At 32.9% G+C, this 17,755-nt stretch overlaps 1 protein-coding gene across 1 annotated transcript; it reads left to right on the top strand.

Annotated features, from left to right (window-relative positions):
* Window positions 1–639: 639 nt before the first annotated feature.
* Window positions 640–14,813, top strand: LOC128237979 (uncharacterized). Its single transcript, XM_052953554.1, has 2 exons — window positions 640–705; window positions 14,358–14,813. The coding sequence occupies exons 1-2, from the start codon at window positions 640–642 to the stop codon at window positions 14,811–14,813; spliced, it is 522 nt and encodes a 173-aa protein (XP_052809514.1).
* Window positions 14,814–17,755: the final 2,942 nt, after the last annotated feature.

Genomic DNA, 17,755 nt, shown 5'->3' with positions numbered 1-17,755 from the left:
TGACCAATTTCCAGTTTACATTCATCAGTTCAACAATTCATTTTTCTTTTTAAAAACTTTCAAAGTCTGCGCTGCATCGGCTTTTCAGAGCTTTCATCGCTTTCATTGTATAAAGGGTAACGAAATATTGTACTTTGTTATAACTTTCTATACCTAGATTACATTTAATTGCGTATGCTATTTGCTAAAACTTGTAATGATTTCTGCCAAACAAACTGTGCATTCCACATTGCAAATTGCAATTCTTTTTTTTATATAACTGCGAACATTTCTTTTTTTGTCGCCATTTTAAGTCTACAAATAACACTGCATGGTTGAGTATACAGTGACTATTTGTTGCCAATCTTAAAGCCTATAAATGACACTGCGTGGTTGAATATTCTTTTGGCTGTGATATTAAGAACTGATTGTTACCATATGTACAGAACAGGAAACGTATCACTGATTTATATTATATAGGGTTTGTAAAGGATCGGCTGTTTCAATACTGAACCCAGAGTTTTGGTTGGTTCTATATTCCATATTATCATATAATGTCCAACTCAGTATTTTTTATATCTAATTCTGATATTTGATATAGGCGTGTTACCAATTACCACATTTTAACATGAACATATGGTCTTCAAAAAAGGTGAAACAATGGAAGAGTCATACAATGACACGAGTATGATTGCAAACAGAATTTTTGTGAGCGACGTATTCCAGGTAAATGTACATTGTACAAGTTGTAAGTATCATGTACTAGGCACAAGGACTATGGCCTTTGCTAGCGAGTCAACAAGCATTCTTATTTTGCAAATCCATAAATAGTTTGAAAGATAAGTTCATGAATGCTTGCGCTTATATTTCACATCGATTTGTATTGAAAATTAATAAAACAAAAGATGACATTTCCGAAAATGTCAGAAAATATAATGAACAATATTAAATTCATATGACATTAAGTGATAGCATCGGTTTCAACGGGAGCAAGAGATCCTGTTATTTTGGTCTTACTGTTTCTATTCCCTCAAAGCTTCCCAGTAATAGTGGATAAAAGCGAGGCACCAAAGTTAGGACACGTGTTATTTAGAGACATAAATGTAAATGACCCAGGGCCAATTTTGTGTAGAGCGTTCTTCGTCAGAAGTGTTCATGTCCTTTTAAGAGTTTGATTTGTTGAAACCAGGTATTGCATGTCCTATATTTTGATTGAAATAATGAACTAAAAATACAAAGATCTATAACCTCTATCACTATATTAATAAGTTAACAATGGTAGTAATAATTTTACCTTTTAGTTAAACAATACCATTTTAACCAGTACCAACATTCGATTGATCACAAGGCATAAAAAAATAATATAACAATAAATCATTTGATCAATGACGAAATAGGTTTTGTGTTTTCTGTTATAATAGTAGAAAAGATAATAAATATAAGAAGAAGAAGAAGAAGGATTGTTAGGTACCGCCTTTGAACGGTCAGTAAATTATTAACTGTGTTTTGGAGGTTTGTGTTTTCGTTCCATATGGTTTGTAATGGTTTGTTTTTGTTTTCTATGTTTACCCTATGCCATTTATGTTTAAACTTTCGACTTCTGTGCTTCCCTGAATACCACTCTAAAAACCTCCTATAGAAAATAATTATTTTGAAAGTCTCACTTAGAGAAACACTTGGGAAACCGATGTAAACATACAACATGAACAAGCAACATGAACAAAGTATGTCTTGGTAACAACATACCTGACGAAAAAAGGAGCTTACAGACGTGGTCGACCGGTCGAGGAAAAGTTGAGATAAAATCCCCCTTCTGGGCAAAACTCAGAAACCTCTGCCCGTTTGTCATCCAGAATTACAGGATTTGTCTCGTACCAATAGATGTCGAGTCTAATCACTCTTAGCTCCTTAACAAAAATGTATAGAAACAATATCATTTTCATGATTAATGTATACGTACTTTATCCAATTGTACAAATGTATATAGTATCGCGATGTTCTTTGAAAACAAATGAAAACATATTGAGTATTCATATGATGAAATTGCATAGTAACAGAAAAAGTCTTCAATAAATACATTATTCTGTAAATAATATCAATAAATTAATTTGGTATGAACGTATCGGTTCTTCAAAGCTGAATACCTTTACATTCATATGCGCAAGATTTACTCGTGCTTTTAATTCGCCACCTGGTGGTTATTTCATTTAAACAAGGGAAACTAATGCCCTTCTCTTTCGTTTAACTCAAACGAAGAAAATTATATTTGATTCTGTAGTTTTTCTTATAAAAAGTGCTTGTTTAAGGCGTAAAGGCGATCCATTAACTGCATATGTTGGTAATGATCTAACCTTTGTTTAATGCGTGTGATGATTAAGATAAATGAGGCTTTCACTGTGACACGTACAAGGGTTTCCCTTGGGACGGTACATCCTCTAGCATCCCATTTTGGCCCAACTTGGTGTTCGTTTTTGTAATTGCAAATCGGAAAACAAATGTCCATTTATGATCATATCTTCATCAGAAAAATAACTTAATACAAGACACAAATTCTGCACAATTACTTTTATTATGTTAAACATTTAAAAACATTTAGATAACTCAAAAACAAATTAATGTTCAGTGTGTCGCATATTTTTTAATATTTACAATAATTCTGGTAATAATGCATTTCCTTCCAAGCCGTTTGAGCACAAATGAGCCAACTACAGCACAACTATCTAGGGAAGAGCTTTCTCTGTGACACGTACACGCCTTCCCCTTTGGATGGTTCATTCTCCAGCATTCTGATATGTCCTCAAATCTGACTTGTTATTTTTAGTTGTTGCAATCATCGAAAAACAAACGCAATGCCATTCTGATAACTTGATCTAAAAAAGTAACCTGATGCAATATTCATATTTAGCTCAAATCACTATAATATGTTAAAAGTTTTAAGTGACTTGATTCTTGTAATACCGTACGTATTTACACATTTAATTAAAATCATTAGATAACTCATAAACATACTGTTTATATGAAGCAGACTTATATTATGTTTAATGTCGAAAAGATTAGATTAACATTTGTTTGGTAATAACGTGTTTCCTCCCCACGTCTTTCGAGCGCAAATGAGCCTTCATCACAACTATCTAGGGAAGAGCTATCGCAAGGCAAGTTTATTTTACCGCCAATTTCATTACTATTACCGGAACATTTTAACGTGGGACCGACATTCTTGCTTATCAATGACCCTTCGTGGCCGGAAAAATGTTTTTTGCGTAAATTGATATTAACAATGCTGACTTCTGCTCGTAATGATGCCATTATTGTATGCCAGTCCTGTCTCTTCTGTGTTTTCCCTTGATGAGATCTTCTGAAAACGATAGTTTATTTTGTTGTGCCTGTTTGAGTTTTGTATGGAAAATGACTATGACTGCATCGTATCTTTGAAAAGTGCATTAGGTGCTCTGAATTGTATTCCTCCGTCTGCAGATAGAGTTGGGGTCTCTTATCTTTAAGTACTTGGGGTTTACCTATAAGTTAAGTATTATTTGTTTTATTATTAAGTTTCCTCAAGTTAATGTATACTTTGATAAGATTTACCATTTTCGTTTAATCTTTATTTAGGATTGTTGGTATAAGAGTGAGCTTTGTGCAGGTAAACTGGTTTAAACTCCCAGTAAATTTACATTTTACTGACTGTTCCAAGGCGGTACCTAACAAATTTGATAAACATACCTATTTTTTTATATAAAGCCTGTATGCACTGTTCTGTTTGTGAAGTGTTGTGCTGTTCTTCCATGTTTCTTGTTTATGATTTGTTTTGTGTGTGTTTTATGTCTTTGGCGTTTACCCAGTTCCATTAAACCGGGTTAATGTTTGAACTTTTTGCTTCTGAGCTTGTTTGTGAAGTTTTTCACATAAGTATTGTATGGAAAATATAACGTCTCTGCAGTACTTTTCAGTGTATTTTTTCATGAAAATTATTTTTATGAGCGAAACACCAGTGTATTAACTAAAGTTTATCGAAATAATCTTTCAAACTATTGGCATTTTACTTGAAAAATTTAAAATATCCAATGTACAATTTACTTTATGTTTCATCACGCTATTAGCAATGCAATGTTTTTAAACTTAAATACCTGTTGACGACATGTCGTTTAAATCATTGGAAATGGGGTTTCTTGCTTATTATTATTATAACGTAAAATAAATGATCAAACATTAATGTTACTGTTAGACGTCTTTTAGTGCTTGATTTTATCTGTTATCGACCGTGAAATAACGTATTTTACAATACTGCACGGCCCTAATGAAATGACGAACAGTACACAAAAAATTACTTCATTTATGATGTGACGATTCTGGTGTAGGAGGCATTTGTCAAATTGAGATCAACGGGAAATAAGGGAATAAACAAGGGAATAAACCTGAATAATGACGCTGATAACAGATCTTTCAACCATTGATATTAAGGACATATGACATGGAAGAAATTCACTATGGAAATAGATGATTACATTATAAGATGAGTTCTAAAAGTGTATAAATATGAATGTGCAACCGCCAATCAATCATTTACATCATACCTGGTGTAAAACAATATGGGTGAAACATCCAAAAATAAAATTTTGCAAACAGGAATATGGTTGACCCAAACAAGCAGATACATGGTTGTCCGAATTAAGTCAAGTTCGCTTCATACATTATATGAACACATGGATGTACTGTACGAAACGCACATCAAACCTTCAGCGTGTTACCAAACATGTTACATGAAGTAGATGTATTTGCCGAGACCTTGATTTAAAATGATTAAAGAAAAAGATTAAGAAGAAGAAGAAGATTTTATTAACTATAAGCTTACAGCTCATGAGTTACATATAATATAAGCATGTACAGTATATAAACATTTCGGATTGAACAACTTTCAAAATCAATCATAATAACACATTGGCTTAAATAACCGAAAAAAGAGTTAGTGGAGAAAAGTTTCTACTGTCTATATTGATGCATTTCAAAGCCGTTATAGACAAAACAACATAGTTTTCTAATAGTAGTTAGATTTTCGCTCGAAATTAGTTCGATGAATTTAGGAATATTTGGATTGCGCCATATCGCTTAATGTATAAGAGTCTTAATTCATGGTATGAAGGACATTCTTAGAGAAAATGGAATTCATCTTCAAGTGTATTACTTTGCCACACCTACTGTTTATTCAACATTGCAAATTTCAGTTGTATTTATTTAAAACCGATCATCTTTAAATGGTTTCCGGTCACCAATTAAGATATTAAAAATAAATCTATTGGTTTAAATAAAACTGTAATATGTCTTATTCTTCCCAAAATCATCATTGCTGGCGAAAATACTTTAAAAATTCACATCCGAAACATGGCAAATCAAAGCATTAGTAAAGTATCATTTCCGAAAATATCTTAGGCTAGCACAAGTTACTCCTAGCAAGAAAGGTGACCCCTTTATAGCCAAAAGCTAATTACCAGTTAGTTTTTACCATCAATGTCAAAACTATATGAAAAATTCATCAGTTCGAAACTGATAAGTCATTTTGAAAGCATTTTACCATATTTCCTGGCCGCTTTCAGAACAACATATAGATGATTGTGAAAGAAGGGGAAAGCCGTTGCTGAGTGCAAATATGTAGGTGCAGTTTAAATGAAACACCCGAAAACACGACTTCCTATCCCATGGTCTCGACTAGGAAGCTAAATACATGTGGTCTCTCAGCGTCAGCATGTAATCTCATGCACAACAAACAGTAATCAATGGATCAAACTTGGTCAAATTACCAGTGAGTGGGACTCCATCCTGAGAGGCGTGCCACACGGATCTATTTTATGGCCTCTAGTTTAAACCTTTTTTTTCAATGACATCTTCTGCTTTATCAATAAGGCAATCTTGTATAAGTATGCAAACGACCATACTCTGTCTATGATTAATAAATAAGACCACTCTTGAAGAAGAAAAATATTTGATAAACTTATTTACTTCCAAACGAATGCAGGCTAACTCTGACAAATGTCAAGCAAATTTGAGGACTATAAAAACGACATAAAGCAATTAAATATACTTAATATACACAATTGTTTGTGAAGAGCAATTTGAAGGCGTTGACGTAGAAAGTTCATCAATGTTTGATGCCATTTTTTTAAATGTGCAAAAAAGAAGCTAAACATCTGAATATCCTTCCGAGACTTAGCAAAAGTCTGACAATCATTACTAAGTTTATTCTTTATTAAATATTGTATCCTATCCGAGTTCAGTAACACTTCTGTTGATTGGCGTTTTTGTAGGCAATATTAACAGAGAACAAATTGAAAAGATTAATTACAGACTTTAAAAATTGTCTGAGCATAGTTAGATGCATAGCAATTGAAACTTACACATGTCGGTACGCTATCTCGACCGAATATGCTCTTAGCAAGTAGCATTTAAGACATAAAATTTTAATCTACGCAATGAAAACTGTATAAATGTGCCATCAGTGCCACAGTGAGAATAACTTTATATGGGGAGAACTCTTTCCGCTTTGATGCCAGTCAAAGTTGGAACAATGTTTGCTGTTTAAAATGTATACAACAATTATCATTGATTTTTACACTTTAAAGACCTAACCATTTTACAGTGTTTTGTCAACTAGAGGAACTGTTGGTGTGTGGACTGGCCGTACAGCCAGGAAAACTAGTTGATGTTTTTATTGCAAGCAGTACTCGAATCCATCGTGCGTTTAGATATTATTTGCATAGATATGCTTTTTTTCAAGACCACCGTTTTTTTTATTAGTTTTGTTATGTTATGTATGTTGATATGGCGAAAAACGCTGATTGATCTAATGCATCTTGTTATCACACACCCGAAGTTAAGTAAAGCTTCTTGTATCTTGCATCCTGTGTCTTGTATCGTTGTCATCATTTTCAAGCTCATTGTGTAATGCATCTTTTTATCATACACCCGACGTTAAATAAGGATTCTTGTATCTTGCATCCTGTGTCTTGTATCGTCTTCATCATTTTCAATGTTTAATCAGACATGCTGGTAATTAAAGAAGTAAATGCCTGTATCAAGCTTATCTATGGAACTACATATTGCGTACATTGTATTTTAGTGGACATTTAAGAGCATATATGGTTAGCTCTGCATGTGTTATTGCAGTTCTAATACAGGGTCGATCTCATCAGGTAACCCATACAAAGCTTCTGTTTAAGGGGTATAAATATTTCTGATGAAATGACCCTTTTAAGCTAAAAGAAAAGTACGATTAGCAAGCATCATCTGCCAGCTTAAGAGAGTACACACAAGCAATTGTATCCAATGTTTTCCTGTCAGTAGACGAAAGATTGTTTTATAAAGAACTTTCAAATTGTTGTGAAGCATGATTGGGCGATACTGTCAACAAAACAATACAATACAACATCGGTATTGCTCACAATGACTACATAAATAATAACAGTGGGACATATAAGGGGATAAAGACTTATGCCGACATATTTATTATCCACAACACTTCAAACCTACCAGTTTTACAATTTTATCCTCTGCTGTTTCATTCCAAATCTTATTCCAATATATAATATGAAGGTGTGTAATTACAAACTGCAAAACTCTCTGACACAGTATCAAATCTAATTAATATCAGTTATCGTGCGAATTTGCACGGACAACAAAAGTCATATAAATCCAAATGACGTTATATTATCTCTAGACACACTTTGATTTATTTTTCCGCAAGTTTAGCTGAAATGACAATACAGTATTTGCTATGATATTTCGATAGCTCCGTTTTAGAGTATACGCAGAGACCTGCTTTAAACAAAACTACTGAAAGTCTGCTCTCAATGTCGGCTCTAGTTGCTTTGGTTCACTGCTCTAGAGAACAAAAACTAATACTTTATGGCACGTTTGATGTTTTGGCTTTCCAAATATCGATGTCGATGTTTGCCGTGTTCCAATTTGGTAAAGGAACTCTTTAAATAACTTTATCTTGGATAGGTAATTTTGCAACTTAATTGTACTCGTATTAAGTATCACAAAAGTACAGAAAGGCCACTATCTACACTAACAATGGGGGTTTCTTAATTATGGCTAAGACTGATATATTGTTTTATGCATTTAGTAATAGCAATAATGTGTGCTTCTTTAGTTACGCTTCGTCATTCTGTGGTTTGTTTACATTGTATGAATTGCAAATGTACAAAGGCATAAGAAAAATGAATTTGTCATTATCAGTGAGGCAAAACATATAAGTATAAAATACACGATATTCAACTGCGCACTTAGCACTGCACCTGTCATTTTGAATTTCAATCAATATGGTAATGTAGTGATTACCCTTGAGATACACATGCTTGCGCTTACATTTCACATTCAACGCTATTGTGAATTAATAAAACATAATGTGATATTTCCGAAAATGTTGGAAAACGCAATAAACATGATCACATTCATATAAAATTCAGTTTTATAGTCAATGGTTTTTAACAAGAGCACCTGATCCTGTCGTTTTTTCATACATTATCTTAGATGTGGAAATATGTTGGTATCTGATCTTTTGTATGTTCTTAGGTAGAAAAAGCATCCATCGCTAATTTTCCTAGTCAATTAGGTAATTAATTTTGGAATATGTATGACCTCTATTTCCTTAAAGCTTCCCATTAATATTTTATGCCATCGGGACATCGACATTAGCATCTCCCATGGTATTCACTGACATAAATGTAAATAATGCTTTCCAATAATATTTAATGCCATCGGGACATCGACATTAGCACTCTTCCATGGAATTCACTGACATAAATGTAAATGATGCTTTGCTTTGATGATGTATTATTTCATATTGGAATTGCCAGTGTATTGCATACCTTTTTTTTTTAGAACATACATTTCATACAAAATATATATTTAAAAGTGAAACAATATAATTTAACAATTGTGTTAAATAGTAATACTATTAACATAATTGTTTAGAATTGCGTTAATTATTTAAAAGAATTTAAAGAACTTTCAAAACATTATATAAATGGAACATAATGTTTATCGGTGTGGGACTCCTATCGCAATTAAAGTAGCTCTTATAAGTACAATTTGCAATCTGACTTTAAACAATGTTAACACTTTTTTTTACTTACGTTAATCAATTTTGTAACCTCCAACTATATATCTTATACTCTTAATTACTTGCTATATTCCAAATCGATTTAATTCATGTATGACATTCCAAACATTTGTCAAAAAAGTAAGTTAAGAAGTGTTCGTAATCTTATAGTTTATTATAATAACTGCAAAAAGGACACTCCGTAAACTTTCAGGTAAATAAATTTAAATTCGTTTCTACAAGATTATGCCAAACTTTTATTTTTGAACTGTTTGTCATTACTATGCAAAATTGACTTATGAACAATATAGAACAAAGTTCCAGCAAATAATCTCTTGTAACCGTCTTGCTTACATACATAGATATGATATATTTGCCTATTTGTCATAACCTTAAAGGGATTTGAAAGGGTTGTTTTGGAGACAAATTAGATATAAATTATAAGTAGTTCTGTGTTAATGTGTGTATTAAATGTTAATGTTTAAATTGTACTTTATTCCAAGTGTTCTTGTCCTTCTAAAAGTTTGGTTGGTTAAAGCTTGATTACATGCAACCCCGGAAGGGAATATTCCACCTTTAAATCATAAGGCCATAAACATTGTCCTTCAAACAAAAACACCCAAACTAATGAAAACTAACGTGTGATTCAAATACATCAAAACGCCTTGAAATGTTAATTTGCGTATTATTTTTTTACGAAGTTATTACAAATATCTCTGTTTGCATAGTAACCATACTCTTCATCAGGAATTATGCGGGCAAATATTACCTGTCTTTTTTAAACGTCATGTTTATTGCAAAATATTAAAATAAATTATCAAACATTCTACATTTATGGTATGCAAGGTTATTTAATATCAGATATATATAGAACAATTCTATGAACAGCCATATATTCATGGCTATTGGAAAAAACGATTACATATTTGCTGGAACTCTTGCTATTACATAGTTCATTAATTCATCGTGGACACTTAAGTCTAACAATTTATAATAAACTTATTTCATAATATTATAGCAAAATATTTATATTTATATTCCTGGAATGTGAAAGATTGTCCTTTTTGATTATATTGAAATTACTCAAAAAGAATGTAATAGTTTAAACATTGTTTTAAGTCAGGTTGCTTATTGTAGTTACAAGACTTACTTTATTTGTGAAAGAAGAACGAAACCGATTAATTGTATGCATTATTTATATAATGATTGAATAGCTCTTCGAACTCATTTAATAAATAAAGACATTTCCTTGCGTTTTCTAAAGGAATTTGTCAAATATATTGCTATATATTTATCCTCTAAAATATTGTACCATTTACCACATAGTTTCTAGATGTTATTTGAACTTTTTCTTTTATGACACAATAAAAGGATTGTTATAGAATTACAATCCAAAAAGAAAACAAAGGTTATGTAATAAGCTTTAAACTGATATTGAAAAGAAATTTAAATATCAATTTGGTAAATAGTATTTGATGCCATCGAGGCACAGCGTTGTTCAATAAAGTTCTGAAGTTATGATGTCATATGTGTGACGCCACATGTAGCAGTTGCAATTTATTTCACACGTTCATGCTTGTACAGCCTTATCTGCTATAATTATTCAGATATAATATTGAAACCTTCGCTCTTCCTTCGTAAATTCATGAAATATTACATGAAATCAGAAAAATGTGTGTCCGAAGGCCCATAAAAGCGCGATGCGGCTCATCAAAACATATATGTAACACAAACAAATATACTAACTAATTCAATAGTCGCATTTGTTTTATCATACACAGAAGAAAATGTGTGATATGCAATAATAACATAGGCTTTTAAACAATGTTTCATTTTCACTTAACAAACGTTCAAACTGAACAATGATATATTTCACAATGTCATTTTCCGCATGTTTTGCCTCATTACAAAGTTTGTATACGTTCTTCCCTATTAACTGTTCATCAAATAAAACCCTTGGTACTTTTGAAATATAACGTTTAAAAAAATCGCAAAGTCAACACGGAAAGAATGCGGATCGGACGCGGATAGCACATGAAATACGGGCCGAACGCTGAACATTCAATCAAATTGAAACTGCATTTATAAACCCTGTGTATAAAAATAAATTTAGTTTTGTTAAGCATTTTGCCTCAAATTTTGTGTCGTACATTACTACGAAAAGATTTCAAAAAAGACTTACAACAAAGCCTTATTTACTTGTGACGTCACATAAGGTATTAGAACACAAACTCACTTTTTGTTGTTTACTTATTATGGCGGCTTCCAGGTAAACAGGTAACCAATGATCAGATTTTAAAAGAATAAGAACTACCTCTTTACGATATGCCCTTTGGATGCAATCATGTAAGGAATTAATGCTTCACTGGTGTATAAATAATGTTAAAATAAGAATAATCCAACTACTACGTGACTGTAATAAAATTGACTATGAAAAATCTTAAATAACTAACAAACTGGTCCATAAGTTAGAAGTACCACAAAAAAGAATAAAATTATTCATTACCGCCTGTATTGATACCAAACGAGCAAACAAGTGCGTGCATGGGCAAGTGAAGGATAATATTTACTTACACATAAGGGGTATGAAACGCAATTCCTTAAGTTACCCACTGCAGTACATGTTATAAGGTTAACAACAATCAATATGATACGACAACAGCTTTAGGAAAATATAATGATGCATAAGAAACTTAGATAATTCATATCCTACCCAGAAAAAATATCATTCCAGACAGATCTGCACTAAATTGTGATAAAACGCACTAAATACTTGTGCCAGATACAAAGAGACCGATTTATGCTGTTCAATTCTAAGAAGACCATGTTAAGCCAATGGAAGATATTTTAAAAGTCCCTAGTGTATAACACAAACTAGATAATATTTATATGAAATGAATTTGCATGAAAGAAATAACATGCGTTGTAACTACATGCAGTTAGATGTTCTTATACTAGCATAGTTCAATGTTTCGTTCATTGACGTTCTTGTTCTATCCAGTCGTTATTTTGTCTAATCGAAAAGAGGCTTCAGGATATTTCATTGAAAAATAGTTATTCAAGAGCAATTCAAATACATCATGAATTGTCACGAGCAATTGTGTTCAATTTTTTCTATTTTGTTTTAGAATATACCTTTTACTATTAAACATTTCTGAAACATGGATTTGGCCTATACCCTAATAATCAAATTAAGTATATTTACTTTCGGATGTACTTGAGATGCGATAGATTCGCAATTCGATTAGACATTTAAGGATGCACTGCTAAAAGATCAACATGACTTCATATGGTTTTTTTCGAGTCAATGATTAGTTCCCGCGAGTTTAAGATTAAGTGTTTTTAACACGCAATATATTTGTGGCCTAAAAAGAGTCACTCTGATAATTTAAACACTTGTTTACATTGTTATTTTCAAAACATTCTTATGGGACATTTTGATATTTTAAACTGTTTCTTGTGTAGAAATAAAGTCATGTCTAAATGGCGAACAGTCAGCATATACAAAGCTTTTATATAGAAATCGGTACAAGGCTTTTCCAAGTCACATAAAACAAACAAAGCTAATCATTTTAATGCATTTTAAGTACGAAATCATTAAAGTTACCAATGAATAACTATTATTGAATGACCGGCAGACATTCAGCACAAAGTTACGAATAAAGAATTGGAAGGGAGCCATTAATAATATTACCTCAGCTACAGTTCTTAAGATTTCCTTCCTGTGGTAATGATGCTAAGAGACCGATTACGTAATTTCTATTTTTTTATGATTATCTACGTCGAAATAATCGCGAAGGTCGTCATATTGTAGAAGCCCTCGGACATAGTTGAAGCTAATGACAGAGATACAATGAAATGGAGTTATACAATAGCACATCTCCTTATACGAAATATGTCACGAAATTGTCCATTATTTACAATAAGGATACATCAATATATATTCGGTATTTTAAAAAGCACATTTTGGATAACATTTTAAACAGAGATATAAGTGCTACCCACACTAGGCATCCGTAGGTACTAATGCGAATTTATCTAAATAAATTGTATAAACTAAACGTATGAACGTTATAATAAAGTTTCTGAATTTCCCTAGAAAAGTCAGTGGTGTCATACTGAAAAGTAAAGTTACGTCATCATTTGCTAAAACCGAGTATAAATATCTGAAGGTTTTCAAAACTAACATTGAGTTTCCCTGTATTATAATTGGAGTAAATTGTTGATGTATTTATTGTAGTGTTCCCTTTGACGTCAAAAAGCAGGCATGAGGCAACCTCGAACATACCTTCACATGTATTTGTCTTGCCATTTTCGTACATATTTTGTAATCGCATAGTTGATGTATAAAAGAAAGTCAGTACAAAGGTGTACGTGTCCCTTTTTTAATCAGTGTTTACCTAATATATACTGTACTAAACAGCATTCTAGTTAACATATATATATATATATATATATATATACCTTTAAAATGGACGTAATGTGTACATGTTTCGAGTAAAGAAACCACATATGAAGGAAGAAAGCTTAGAATTGTTCAATTGTTCAAGTCTATGTACAACGCGAGACCACAATAACACTACAACACAACATTGACTGCAAAACACAATAAGAAGACTTATGTGAAAAACTACATAAACAAGCACAGTAGCAAAACGTTTAAACATAAACCCGGTTTAATGGCACTGGGTAAACGTCAAAGACATAGAAACACGGAAGAACAGCACAAAATTCCATAAACAGCACAGGGCATACATACTATTTATAAAAAAAGCTATCATCATGTTTATTAAGGATCGTTAGGTACCGCCTTTGAACGGTCAGTAAAATGTAAATTTACTGGGGGTTTAAACCAGTTTACGTGCACAAACTTCACTCTTATACAGAACAATCCTGAATTAAGAAAAGAACGTAAAAGGTTAATCTTATCAAAGTATGTATAAACTTGAGGAAACTAAATAATAAATAATAATAAACTAATAGGTAAACCCCAAGTAATGAAGACATGAAAACAAGTAATCAATTCCGACGAGGTATCATCTCAGCTATTCGTATAACTGGTTAAATAAGAGAAAGGGGCAAAAGACTAGGTTAAAAGAAAAAAAAAACAGGTGAAAACGGTCAGAAGGGACCAGTTTTCTCCCCTTCAGAAAACAAACTAGAAAAGAAAACAAGATTGATACAGTTCACCATGAAACTTATTCCGAGAGTCAGACACTGAGAGCGTGTGAATAAGCAAAAGTGATTGGTTCCCGATTGATACGAAAGTATTTTTGACCCCCAGCTAACAACTAACACACTAGTGCCCGTGCTGCATCACGCTAGTGCCGACTCCCAGCTAACAACTAACACACTAGTGCCTGTGCTGCATCACGCTAGTGCCGACCCCCAGCTAACAACTAACACACTAGTGCCCGTGCTGCATCACGCTAGTGCCGACCCCCAGCTAACAACTAACACACTAGTGCCCGTGCTGCATCACGCTAGTGCCGACCCCCAGCTAACAACTAACACACTAGTGCCCGTGCTGCATCACGCTAGTGCCGACCCCCAGCTAACAACTAACACACTAGTGCCCGTGCTGCATCACGCTAGTGCCGACCCCCAGCTAACAACTAACACACTAGTGCCCGTGCTGCATCACGCTAGTGCCGACCCCCAGCTAACCACTAACACCTTAGTGCCTGTGCTGCATCACGCTAGTACCGACACAATGATAGAGGCCGAGCAGCATTGTTGATCAGTCCTCTGTCTTTCAGTTTCCACAGTGTCATTTTCCATCCGTCACAGGGCCCATGTATGTCCCAATCCCCGAGACCCGCTCCGCTCAGATCGCACTTCATTTTGCATATTCGACGGTATTAGGAATTAATAAAACATAATGCGATATTTCCGAAAATGCCAGAAAACGCAATTAGCATAAACATTTTCATATGAAGGTTATATAGTGAATGTTTTTTAACAAGAGGACGTGATCCTCTCGTTTTTATACATTATCTAAGATGATGTGTGATCTTTGTTTCTGATCTTATGTATGTTCTTACGGGGTAACAGCATCCCTCGCCGAGTTTCTAGTCAAGTAGTGATTAATTTTGGGATATGTGTGACCTTTATTCTCTTTAAGCTTTCCATAAATATTTGATGGAAATATGGAGGCACCGATGTAGGACACTTCCATGCGATTCATTGACAGAAATCTAAATGATGCAGCGCTTTGCATGTGTAAATTGTTCTTTGTTTAAAGTGTTCTTTTTCTTTTTTAAACAGTTTGATTTGCATTGTTAATATTATAAACTACATGAGCCGCATCGCGCGATTTTGGGCCTTCGGACATATATTTACTATTATAATGTTTTAAGGTTTTTGAATTAAATGATATTTCAGAAAGAAATTATGAAAAGTTCATAATGATATCAAGTGAGACCATGTATTCCGCATTTTGAATACTAAATTTGTCGGCATTCACATGACTTCGTAACGAAAGCACATTATTTAAATGACGTGCGAAATTAATCTTTACGGAACATGAATTAAGATAGAAATGATGAATCATTTTTGTATTTTTAATATATATTATTTTAGTTTGTCTATCATTTGAAAAGGTGTGATATTTAAAGGAATGATATATAAAAAGTGTACCGATACAAATATTACATTTTTGGGGGAAAGGGGGTAGACTTGAATATTGCAAAATCGGGCATTGCACGTCTGATATTATTTCAAACAGAAAAGAAAAATACAAACTGCAATAACACATGTATATATCACGTCAGTATAGTAAGGAGAAGTAAAAAGATGCCAAAGGATTAACTTCAAGAAAAAAAAAAAATTTACAAATAATATCAAATTATGTAAAAAATATTCAGAACTGTCAACGTTGCCTTGACTCACATCAACTGTATAGATACACCATAAGAAGAGTATTACATCAAAATTTTTAGGCAACAATATTGCAATGAGAATTACAGGGACAAGCCGAGGCAAGGACCCAAATGACAATGAACCATAGGCACAAACAAATTAACATCACATACACAGATAAACCAAAAACATAACACCACATACATAAATACAAACACCACAAACGATTCCATGTCAAAATTGCTTTACCATCAAATGATGGAATTACCGCCCTTGGAACAGTCAGTAAAACAAAAGGTCACTGGACCTCAAGTCTTCTTGGGGCTTAAACTAGTAAGCATGGTCATTACCTCAAAACCATTCGCTTATAATGGAGATGAGTCATATATAAGAACTACAGAACAATTCACGAAGCATTTAATGTACCAAAATCAAGTTTTATTGCAAAAGGGTTATATGTTGAAAAACGAACTAGACAATACGAATAGATATACACACTCGCAAGGCGTAAAACCGCCCTTCTTAGAAATTAATATTTCACATCATGTTCTAACCATCTTAAGTACGTGTTTTCGGCAGGCGAGAATCAATTTATTTGGTCATGCTTGTTAGGTTTCAAAAATGCAATTCTTAATGATAAAACGTAAACCTTTTTAATGTTCTGTTGGTGAACTCATGAACTGTAAATGTTCTTAATCCAATCTTTGTTTAAAGATCGTGTTCGTGTTTTCTGATATAATGGAAGAAAGGCCATGCATTAACTGATTAAGATGAACAAAGCTCAATCCATGACACATTCGAGTCTTTCCCTTGGGACGGAATATCCTCTAGCATCCCATTGTTGCCGAATATCTCACTTGTTCGTTTCTTGTAATTGCAATCAATCGGAAAACAAATGCCCTGTGACCGAAAAAGTAAAATTGAAACATAACCAGATTCTTCTAAAATAACAGGACAGTTATTAATCAACTTTTAGATGCATGCTCTTTGGTTTAGCTCCCGTGTTAATCCTTTAATTAACATGTCATTTGATAGCAAGGAACGGGTAGAAAGATATGTCTTATAAATGAACGATAATCATTTGACAACTCCAAAACACATTATTTAGAGGAATCATGCTGATCAACTGTTTAGAGTGTCAAGTAATTTAGCTATACAATTAGTTTGATACATTTCTTCCTAACGCTCTTCGAACTTTAGCACAACTATCTCGGGAAGATCTATCACAAAGTCAGTTCATTTTCACCGCTTTTTTATAATCAATGATTCTTCGTGGCCAGTCTGTGTTAGCTTGAATTATGAATGCTGACTTCCCTTCGTAAATATGCCATTATTTTACGCCAGTCCTAGCTTTTTTGTGTTTCCCATGATGAGCACTTTAAGCGATAGTTTGTTTAGTTGTGCTTGTTTTGAATAATGTAAGGAAGGCGTACATTCGATGTAACGTATTTTATGAGCGAAACGACAGTGTATTTTATAAGAGATCATTTTGATAATCTTATGAATTATTGGCGTTTTATTGATAATATGTTTGTTATCAGATAAACTCATACTAATAAGGCTATCATTATATCAAGCCTTAAGCAATAATTGTTATGCCTAATGACGCCATATATATTATGTTTTCATTTTTCAAAATGGCATCGCTTAATTATTATTTAAATTTAAAATATCTGACCGAATTTATAATATAGATAAATGTAGTTCGTATATAAGTTCGTCTTTTTGTTCCTTATATTATTTTCAGTTAACTTGGAAATAATCTATTAAGCAATAATTCAGGGCTCGTCATGCTTCTTTGTAATGAGTGTCTGTCTTACA

The sequence above is a fragment of the Mya arenaria genome, chromosome 6, assembly GCF_026914265.1.
Source record: "Mya arenaria isolate MELC-2E11 chromosome 6, ASM2691426v1".
Lineage (NCBI taxonomy): Eukaryota > Metazoa > Mollusca > Bivalvia > Myida > Myidae > Mya > Mya arenaria.
Note: the sequence above shows the minus strand (reverse complement) of the source record. Positions and strands in the feature narration are given on the sequence as shown.